The sequence below is a fragment of the Musa acuminata genome, chromosome BXJ3-8 (assembly GCF_036884655.1).
Source record: "Musa acuminata AAA Group cultivar baxijiao chromosome BXJ3-8, Cavendish_Baxijiao_AAA, whole genome shotgun sequence".
Taxonomy (NCBI): Eukaryota; Viridiplantae; Streptophyta; class Magnoliopsida; order Zingiberales; family Musaceae; genus Musa; species Musa acuminata.
The window spans coordinates 45,933,721-45,944,179 of record NC_088356.1 but is presented as its reverse complement, the minus strand read 5'-3'; the positions used below and the strand labels follow the sequence as shown (position 1 = coordinate 45,944,179).

The window sequence follows — 10,459 nt, the reverse complement described above, 5'->3', positions numbered from 1 at the left end:
ATTCGGTCTCCGGTATCCCCCCGTGATTAGCGTTGATGAAAGAGGAAATCGCTGAGGATTATAATTGGGGCGGATCGTTAGCGTAGAGGAGGCGGAGAAGTTAGTTTCGGAGAAGCGGAGGCACCCTAATTCCACCGCCTTTTTTCCTTTGCTTCTCCGATTCTTCTTCATCGTGGTCCCGATCGCGCCGGGGTTTCGGAGTCGTTGACCTCGTATGGGAATCGGTGAGATCGTCGTCGATCCATGGGATTGATCGATCGCTTCTAGAGTTTTTAATCTCATCGTTACCAGTTCGATCTTTGTGGATCCCAAGATCTCCTCCCCTGTTGATGTATCTTCTCCTCCCCGGGGCCGATTCGGATGCGAAGGAACCCTACCAGTTTCTTGGCATTCGCCCCCCGCCTCCGCGCTCCTTCCTTGGGAAAGACTTCTTCTTTTGCCTCCCCAGAGATCGATGGGATAAGGAGTTCGCCAAATTGCAAGCGGGGTAACTAGACATCTACGTTCCCTCCGCTTTTAGTTACATATATAGCGCTATTTAGGTTCTGGTTCCGTTTGGATTGGGAATATGGATTCTTCCCAAGGATCGACGATGACATCCGCAGCAGCGGCTGCGAAGGTGGATGTATCTGTGGTGGATTTGTTGCCGGTTTATGTTAAGGAGTTGATCGCCGGTGGAGCCGCTGGGGCGTTCTCGAAGACTGCAGTAGCACCCCTTGAGCGCATTAAGATAATATTGCAGGTTTGTTATCTCGTCCCTTTGCTTTCTATATATTGATGACTGTGTTATATTCCCGCGTCTCGTCCCAAGTCTCGTTTAAACCTTTCTAGAATATGATGTAAGAGGTGTCGTCTCGATTTATTCACCCGTCTCTGAGCCTAATCTTGCAACTTTCGTTTAGCTTGTAATTTCTTGGCTGTTGTGAGGTGTCTCCAGAATAGCTTATGCCTTTGTCATGAATTTTTCTTCAACTGCGGTTCTTTAAAAGTATGTTCTACCGAATATATCATTTGTTGTTGATTATGAATAACATTTTGTAGACATATATTCTTTTTTTCCTAAGTATCATAAACCATGTTGGTGCTGTATGCAGTAATTAATTTCTCCTAGTTTTAAGAGTACAATGGTATAGTATTGGTGGTCTTTAATTTGATGATTCTTTTAGATGCTATTTTGTTTTTCACCACTTGTTTGGAGTTCTGCTTGTTCTTTCAGTGATACTCTACTTTTTCCAATGGGTTGATTTTTTATGTATTTCTGAATTGTATATCCACACAAAATACATGGATAAGATAATACACCAAGGACTCTAGGCCAAGTGTGAAACTCCAATCGGTTGGTTGTCTCGTTACGGTTTTATTTGACCGAAATGTTCATAGTAGCTAGTTACTGTAGTATAGAGATATTTTTACGCTTTGAGATAAGGTATACCATGTGCCCTTTCGGATTTTGAAACCTTTCATTAATGATTGTCTGTTGTTTGATTTGCTAATGCTGAGGTTTCTCTACAGTCATCTGTTCTTTTAAGGTCAAATTGTGTCAACAAGTGCCGCGTAAATTTGTGCTATTTTATTTCTCATCTTGTTTCTTGAGGTGAAAAATGATGTTAACTTCTCATCTGTTTTCTGTATCATTGTCGTGACAGTTTCTAGAACTTCTTGAGGACATATGATAAACAGGAATTTGTTGAAAAGGCTTATATATTATTAGATTTATAATGTTATTTAGGCTTTCAATGTTACTTTGACAGACAAGAACCGAAGGGTTTAAATCTCTTGGGATTTTACAATCTTTGAGGAAGTTGTGGCAACATGAGGGCTTCTTCGGATTCTATAAGTAAGTAGAAACTAATAAAACTGCAGAGTTACATTTTAAACAATTATTAGTTGTTTTTACGTTTTAATATTTGTCATTTTTGTCTTTTAGAGGAAATGGTGCTAGTGTGCTCCGAATTGTACCTTATGCAGCACTACACTTCATGACATATGAGCAGTATCGTTGTTGGATTCTGAATAATCATTCTTCATTTATCTCGGGACCATTTGTTGATCTTCTAGCTGGTTCAGCTGCTGGTGGGACTGCTGTTTTGTGTACCTATCCATTAGATTTAGCTCGGACTAAGCTGGCTTATCAGGTAAATGCAAAGGCTAATTCTTATGCTCTTATGGATATTATTCTTATTTTCTTGCCTGATTTCTGATCTTCTCAAACTTTGTTTCTGATGTTCTGCATGTGCATTTCATGCAATTAAGGATTTTGGAGTATTTTGTTAAGACAAACAAACTAATTCTAGGCATTAATGTCAATTGGTTGATAAACTTAGGTCACTCAGCCATATTTCAGATTATTGTAGTAATTAGTCATTGTGTTGATTGATTTTGTTCCTGTCAAAATTTGCCTTATTTGTGCTATCATCTAATCCCTGGGTAGTAGTATAACCAGGGTAGCATTATATTTTCTTCTTCCTTTTCGTGTCTACTTAGAACATCTTTGCTATTTTTGTACGTTGGACAGTTTTGTTTGTATTCAATGTGATCGTGGTGCCTTTGTTGATGTTTGCTTAAACTATCGTTTCAGGTAAACAGTCCAGGGAGATCGAGTAGTGGTCTAAGAATGTTTAGTCCTCAGCCTGCTTATACTGGTATTGGAGATGTGTTTAAGAAGGTCTACATGGAAGGTGGGATACGTTCTCTATATCGAGGAGTAGGTACGTTAAGCTCTTGTATAATCTTTCAAACAACCACCCTGCTTCTTTAGTTTGTGTAATTGGAGTTATGTTTATCCTTCCCTTTGTCAGTTATTGCGTAAGCTTTCTAATGATCACCCTGTTCCTTAACTTTGAATAATCATTTATCAGTTTCAAAAGAAGTTTAGGCTACACAACATGTGGTTTATGCCAGTTAATATTTCTCTGTTTTCATTCTTCTGGAATTGCACATTTGAATGGACCGTGCACTGATGTATGCTTGATGCCAGTAATCTCTCAAGTTGGTGCTGCAATATTTTGTGTTGACATAAGCTGTGATCATGACAGATCTCCATTAAATGATTCAAGCATGGCAGTATGCTAACTATCATGTTATGTTGATGCAGGTCCTACGCTTATTGGTATCCTTCCTTATGCTGGTCTGAAATTTTATATATATGAAGATCTCAAGGCTCGGGTACCTGAAGAATACCAAAAGTCTGTAGTTCTACGCCTCTCATGTGGGGCTTTAGCTGGTTTATTTGGGCAGACTCTTACTTATCCACTAGATGTGGTCAGGAGACAGATGCAGGTATTCTACCACTTGATGTTGTCCTGTGCCTTCTTTTAGTGGTCATTCTGTGATAACAGTAGGATGATTTTTTCTTCCAATCATAAAGGATGTACTTTGTGATTAGTTTCTTTATGTTCTTAGGTTCAAAATCAGCAATCGCTAAATCATCCAGGTGCTCCACTCATCAGGGGAACAGTCCAAGGGCTTTCATTCATCCTCCATACTCAGGGATGGAGGCAACTATTTGCTGGTCTGAGCCTCAACTATGTCAAGGTAAGTACATGTACTGTAAGCATGCATTTATGAAGTTGGTAAGTACATGTACTGTAAGCATGCATTTATTAAATAGGTAAGCAAGTTCATGTACTGTAAGCATGCATTTAGAAGCAGGTAAGTGCATGTAAGCATGCATTTAACGTAGTGGCAACCAGAAACTCCTAAATATTTTTTTGTTCAGATGGTCAATTTTGAAGTCGTCCTTATACAAGGGGACAAAAAATTATGACTCACCAGAACTTCCTGTGATCAAGAACTATTCCCTTCTGTAAGGACTGATCTGGTGTTTTTGGATGGAGATCTGGTAAAGATTAATTTTTGATAGAATTGGTTGTTTTTTGGCAATTGATTCTAAGTGATGCTTCTCATTTTTATTTTAAAAATTGTCAATTTTGAACTCGTCCTTTGATAAGGGGGGGAAAAAATTATGACTCATCAGAACTTGCTGTGATCAAGAACTATTCCCTTCTGTAAGGACTGATCTGATATTATTGGATGAAGATCTGGCAAAGATTAATTTTTGATAGACTTGGTTGTGTTTTGGCAATTGATTCTAAGTGATGCTTCTCATTTTTATTTTAAAAATTGTCCAAGATCTATGAGCTGAATTTCTGCACGACCACAAAGGTTGGACAAGTACTGCGATGGCACATGGAAAATTCCATTAGCTGTTTCTTTCTATAAGGGAGGAAATTTAATGATCAATTTAGATGCTATAGTGTGGAGGATGCATTTCTCCAGCAGGATCTGAACTTTCTGTACCTTACTGAAAAGTGGAATCATAGTCAGCCATGGGATTGGCCTAATATATGAGATACTTTGTTATCTAGCAGGGAATATTTTGCTATATAGCTAGGACAAAATTATGAAACATGACCTTTTATAAATCTCATCTTTTAGTTGTTTAATGGATTGGAAAGTAATAATTTCAAGGATGTCTTTCATGGGTCTCAAGCTATCCTATTCATGCATATATGTAGTAGTTAATTATCCGCTCACTTGAAGGACACCTGAGAAATAGTATCTTGCTGTAGTTTTGAAGTGGAAGAATACAGTAGTTTGTTTCCATGGTTTCTGGACCAATGATAACAAGTCACCTCCTGTTGATCAGAAGTGAAAAAAATGAAAGAAAATTAAGCAACATCTGAGGGCCAAATTGTCTCGATCAGTTGTGCTTCTCAATGCTTAGCTTCAGGTTATGCTTTGTTGATGTCGTTTATCAAGATGTGAGTTTGAATGATTATTTCTTTTGCATAGGTACTCTCTTAAGCTAATTTTGTCTTGTCACAAGTTTACTAATTAACTAGTTGTAATGCTATGTGGTACTACGGGTTGGATTATTTAAGGTCCAAAGAAACTGTCCCTATTATAATCAGTCTTGTGTCTCACTGTTACAAAATCCAGTTATTGCCTCTATTAGAAATATACTGTTTGTAGTGCAATACAATATTGTATTGCACATTCAAAAATAACTGCACTTGCTCTTATCACTAAACCCTTATTTATCTTTTTTTTCACTTAAAAATACTTGGTGATTATATCCATTAATAGATGGCAATTATTCACTAATAACTGCATGTTTGATGTATGCAGGTTGTTCCTTCGGTAGCCATAGGGTTTACAGCATATGACATGATGAAGACTTTGCTAAGAGTACCACCTCGAGCAAAATCTTCGGCTCCTTCGGCTGCATAAAGGATTTGTATCCAATATTGATGCTCTATTCTCTTCCTTAAACAATGGAACCATGGCATGATGATTGGCTTAACCATTCGGAGAACCTTTAGCAACTATGCATTTGAGTTTCTCTCGGGATAAAAAAATATGCATGTTAAAGTATGTCTACCACTTACAGATGGCATATATGAATATGTGACAGCGTCAGCTAAACAATTGTATTCATATCTGCTTTAATATGTAATCACAACTATCATGGAAATATTGAATAACGAACGAACTTAATTGATTTGGGAACAAGAACCTTTATCCTTCAGGACCGTTGGCTTCAACCTATTGATTTGGTAACGAGAGCTGCAGCTGGTTTGATTGGAACTCTCGAATATGGCCGGGCAAACGAGTCGAGAACCATACATTCTGTACCAGACACAATCTTGCTGGCTACCATCAACTGAAACGTTACTGGTAATAGATGAGTGTTGATCGAGTTACAATTTCTATCTGTGATGGATTTCTTGTCAAATTCACGTTTCTTGATAAAAGATGCGTTTGCTTTGGTTAGCCTTTGGTACTTGGAAGTTTCCTTCTTGCAATTAAGTGATCTCAAACCTCTGAATCCATGAAAGTGAAAACTTGGATCAATGGGGCGGTTGCAGGTTGTTGGGAGATGTTGATGACATATCTGAGAACAGAAAGGATCAAGCAAAGCAAAACATGAACATCTGTCGATGGAAAGTCTCGCCAAGTACAGTGGAGCAAAGTAAAAATACCCGAAGGGCACAAGGAATGTGCAACCAACAGCTTCAAAATCCGTCTCCCTTGTTTTTTAAACCCGAGAAAGAAATGAGTAACTTATATCTAAACTCTTAAGATCCACATCTTGTGGTATATAAATAAGGGGGCAGGATGGATGATCCGTCCTCCTCCGCAAATAATCCACATCACATCTGGTGACCCACCGACAGCTCAACTTCCAATTAACCTTTCGACTACTTCAAATTTATTTATAGACTAAAGCCGGATTAGAATAAACGAGAAGTCCTGCTCTTTTGATTCCAAATATGTGCGTGTATATGTATACGTACATGTAATGCGCTAATGACCGTTTGAATCCTATCAACATTGGAGTTGGGAAGATTTAATATAATGGTATAGGAAGGATGCTTTCACGACTCGAATCTGAATCATCAACCAGATAGCAAAGGAGCAACTCCTTTGCTCCTTTTAACTGTGGATAAGATATCAGTCAGGGAATGGATAGCTGCTGATATGGGCTGGCTCAGTTTCGTTGCTCCTTTGCTGCTTTTAACTGTGGATAAGATATCGGACAGGGAATGGATAGCTGCTGATATGGGCTGGCTCAGTTTCTTCTTTGTGGAGACGGATGATGGACAGGGAAAGGACGAGCCAGTCAGGTACGTGCACCTCCAACATGATCCGAATTAAAATTAAATAGGAAGGGTCACACACACACACACACACACACACACACACACACACGCACTCTCCCTCTCTCTCTCCTCTGAGATGTATTTTATGATGAGTCACGAAGAAATGGTCGTCTCGTCCAACATGATCCGAATTAAAATTAAATAGGAAGGTTACACCCTCTCTCTCTCTCTCCTCTGCGTTGTATTTTATGACGTGTCACGAAGAAATGGTCGTCTCTCCAACCGATCTCCGCTCCCGGCCATTCCTTCCTCCTCCGCGCATTTCCATCGATGGGCGGCTCGGCTCCTTTTGCTGCCCACTACCGATCCCATCGGTATCAGAAATAACAAGAACAAATAATATTCGTCTTCCTCTTCCTCCTCCTCCTCCTCCGCTGAGCGAGTGAGGCCGGCCGGAGCCGTAGGCCCAGGACCTGTGCCACCTTCGTCGCCCCACCCCTCGATCTTATCATGATCGCTGGCACTGCATCCCATACAACTACCACCAAAGCAGGAAGCAGCAAGAACACCTCCTCCCGCTTTTCTTCCTCCTCCTCCTCCACCTCCTCCTCCTCCCAGGCCACCGCAACCCAGGCCTGCGCCGCCTGCAAATACCAACGCCGCAAGTGCAACCCCGACTGCACCCTCGCCCCTTACTTCCCGGCCAACCAGCAGCACAAGTTCCTCAACGCCCACCGCCTGTTCGGCGTTAGCAATATCCTCAAAATCATCCGCAACCTCGATCCCTACCAGCATGCCGAAGCCATGAAAACCATCATATACCAGTCCGATATGCGTGCTCTCGATCCCGTCGGCGGTTGCTACCGCATCATCCGCGACCTCGAGTACCAGATCGAGCGCGACTCCAATGAGCTCGCCCTCGTGCTGAGGCAACTCGCCGTCTGCCGTGCGCAGGCTGCCCAGGCCTCTGTCGCGTCCGACCTGGAGGTCCACCCTAATCTTCTGCTTAACACGGCCACGTCCGAGGATGTGGATAACGTGATTTATGGTGGTAATATTTTCCCTACGATCAACCAGCAGGATCAACAGCAATACTATAATTACTTGTGCTACGACGATGACATCACCAGAGATCATCAAAACAACCACCCAAATACAAGCATCATAATCAATAATAATAGTAATAACGATAACAATGATCTATCGAGTCTACAACACCAGCCGCACTTCAACTGCATGGTGGAGGACGAGGACGTAAAGCCTTTGGTAGACATGTTCGATGTCAGACAGACGTCGATGGGAGGGGACGAGGATAACGCCGATGAGGCCGGTCATCCACGTTGCAGCAGGTAAAAGTTTTTATTTATTTATTTATTTATTTATTTATTTGTTTGTTCGTTTATTTTCTCTTGAAACGTTTATATTCATGAATTGAATTCTAAAAAAACACGGGAATGGCCTCGATGGTTGGGTTGGACAGATTGAGACGTGGGACGAGGCAATAGCTAGGTCACCTATCTGTCTCTGTGTGTGTGTGTGTGTGCGTGTAATCTCATCAGGTTGGCTTTGTTTGATGTTACAGCACCCAAGTGCCGGAGCTAAAGGATGAGACGAGTCCGGTGGAGCATGCGCAGGAGGAACACGATCTGAAGGGTGCTGCCTCGTTGTTCACCCTAACCAACTGTAGTTAGTTCCTCATCTCTATATATGATATGTTTTCGTGTGTTGTTGTTTGGCTCTTCTTTTTTCTTGTTTTGTTTTTCTATTCTTAAAATCTCGTAGAGATCGCACGCAAAGGTAGACGACAGTTGTCGAAACTTGTCATGCCAAATGTCAAGTCGGAGCTTTCTTTTTCTGGAAAAGAAAAAGGGTGCAAGTATGGATCATTTCATATGTTTTAAAATGAATTAAAATTCACGTTGACATCTAATAGCTGTTTGCATCGAGCAAAATAATTCTCGGATGGAATTAAAATTCACGTTGACGTCTAAGAGCTGTTTGCATCGAGCAAAATAATCCATGTCAGGATCCAATAGCTTATGAGTCCATCTTAATTGTCCGTGCGTCGCGGGTTTCGTGGTCTTCGTTCCACTTCCCTTCCGCCGTAGTTGGTCCTCGATCGCGCGCAAAGGTCTTGGTTAATGTCGCGTCATCGTCTCCTCCAACTAAACTACATATTGGATTCGTCCATTCGCATGGCACCGTAGAACGAGATGAAGGGAGAGCTACCATTCATTCGTTTCGTAGCAGGTATTACCACCATGGATGTGATCGACGACGATGAGAAGGTGAAGCCGATGTTCAAACCACAGGATTTTTATTTATTATTATTCAGCGAAGCAAGTGCTTCACTGGCGTTTCACTTACTGACCCAATTACACACACCTAGTAGAAACCGATCACCACACAAGTTTGAAGCGTACGTTCGTGACTGCTGCATGCAGGCCTGCACTAGTTCTTCTTGTCATCTCCCTCCCCCGTCCCCGTGACGACACAAAGAGATAGAGTGAGAGCAGGGAGTGACAACTTTATTTAGGGTAGATAGGCAGGCAGGCATTGGATCCTTAGAGCTGGTGGCCATTACTGGATGACTTGCAGTTCCATCCAGGTGTCTCGGACCACTCTCCATCCTTGTCCGGTACCATTCCTTTGTTCTTCTCCACCCACCACGCCTCGGGTATCTGCAACTCATCCTTCAAGTAGCCGCCCTGCTTGTTCACTAGCGCCAGGCTCCTCTCCACCTTCAAGTGGAACTCGACGTCCTTCCAGGTCCACCCGGCCACCGTGTGGAGGACCACTTGCAGGTCGTGGCTACTCGCAAGGATTTTCAAGATGGTCGACGTCTTGAAGTCTATGTCCAGAACTTTCAAGTAGGGCGACAGCTTGGAGTCTATGTCCAGAACTGAGCCGGTGACAACGTAGTCGGTTGGAAGTGGCCAATATGGAACGATGTCCCAAGTATTCCGGACACGTAGAGCTCGAAGGTTGGGCAGCTTCTCAAACCTTTCATTGAAGGCCTTGTTCCCAACTTTGGGGTTCTCAAACACCACGGCACATACTGGGAAGTGCTCCTCCTTGCCTTCTATCTTGGACAGTCCTTTGTTCACTATATCGAAAGAACTCAAGATGGCGAGGGCGCCTCCCAAGCTGTGGCCAACGCACACTATGCTAAGGCTCTCGTTCTTGTATAGCTTCACTAGCTCGCTTAACTTACTCAGTAACTGCTCCCTTGCACTGGTTGCGTTGCATGGAAATTGCGAACCGCTGTCTTTCAACGTGTAGATGTCGTTCCAGCCGTTCACGACCTTCACATCTTGCACATCTTGGTTGTCGGGGTCGAAGGGCACGAGACTGATCACTAAGCCCTCGATGAACTCCGACGGCCGCATCGTGCCGCGCCATACGACGTAGATCTCGCGGCGCCCGGTACGCTTCGTGTATGCGTCCTTGGAGACGGCGATGTAGCCCATCCAATTAGACTCCTCGGTGAAGTTTGACCAATTAATCGACATGGCGTAGAGGTACTCCTTGACGTCGTAGTTGGCCGCGTAGGGGAAGAACACATCGTCGAGGAGGGTGCTGGGGCGGTAGCGGCACATGCCACGGTAATTGGAGTGGTCGTCGCTGATGAAGGAGTCGGCGGTGACCTGACACATGTCACCGCATTGGAGGAGGAAGACGCGAAGGGATTGGTCGAGAGGGTCGAGAAGGCCGGACCAGTGCTCGGATCCGAGGAGCTCAGGCCAGGATGGTGTATCCGCGCCAATCTTTTGCGCCATTGGAAGAGGAGGAGGAGGAGGATAGGAGTAACTGATACTTTGTGTGGAAGACGGTGAGGTGCCCAGTGACATATA

At 42.9% G+C, this 10,459-nt stretch overlaps 3 protein-coding genes across 4 annotated transcripts; 2 read left to right on the top strand and 1 right to left on the bottom strand.

The window, feature by feature from the left end:
• LOC103996202 (mitochondrial carrier protein CoAc1) lies at positions 1-5,530 on the top strand. 2 transcript variants are annotated; one of them, XR_010498969.1, is made up of 8 exons: positions 1-742; positions 1,752-1,837; positions 1,928-2,135; positions 2,579-2,708; positions 3,095-3,279; positions 3,403-3,534; positions 3,719-3,841; positions 5,131-5,530. XR_010498969.1 is itself a non-coding variant. In XM_009417063.3 (7 exons), exons 1-7 carry the CDS (start codon positions 569-571, stop codon positions 5,230-5,232), a joined length of 1,017 nt encoding a protein of 338 aa, XP_009415338.2. In that variant the 5' UTR covers positions 2-568; the 3' UTR covers positions 5,233-5,530. The 2 variants fall into 2 exon arrangements, 1 of the variants encoding a protein (XP_009415338.2); XM_009417063.3 differs by lacking the exon at positions 3,719-3,841 and having other exon boundaries at positions 2-742.
• A 1,442-nt stretch (positions 5,531-6,972) lies between these two features.
• LOC135645186 (LOB domain-containing protein 27-like) lies at positions 6,973-8,443 on the top strand. Its single transcript, XM_065163338.1, has 2 exons — positions 6,973-7,954; positions 8,188-8,443. The coding sequence occupies exons 1-2, from the start codon at positions 7,116-7,118 to the stop codon at positions 8,294-8,296; spliced, it is 948 nt and encodes a 315-aa protein (XP_065019410.1). The 5' UTR covers positions 6,973-7,115; the 3' UTR covers positions 8,297-8,443.
• Positions 8,444-8,905: 462 nt separating this feature from the next.
• Positions 8,906-10,424, bottom strand: LOC135645475 (phospholipase A1-II 5-like). Its single transcript, XM_065163868.1, has one exon. It carries the CDS (start codon positions 10,382-10,384, stop codon positions 9,170-9,172), a length of 1,215 nt encoding a protein of 404 aa, XP_065019940.1. The 5' UTR covers positions 10,385-10,424; the 3' UTR covers positions 8,906-9,169.
• Positions 10,425-10,459: the final 35 nt, after the last annotated feature.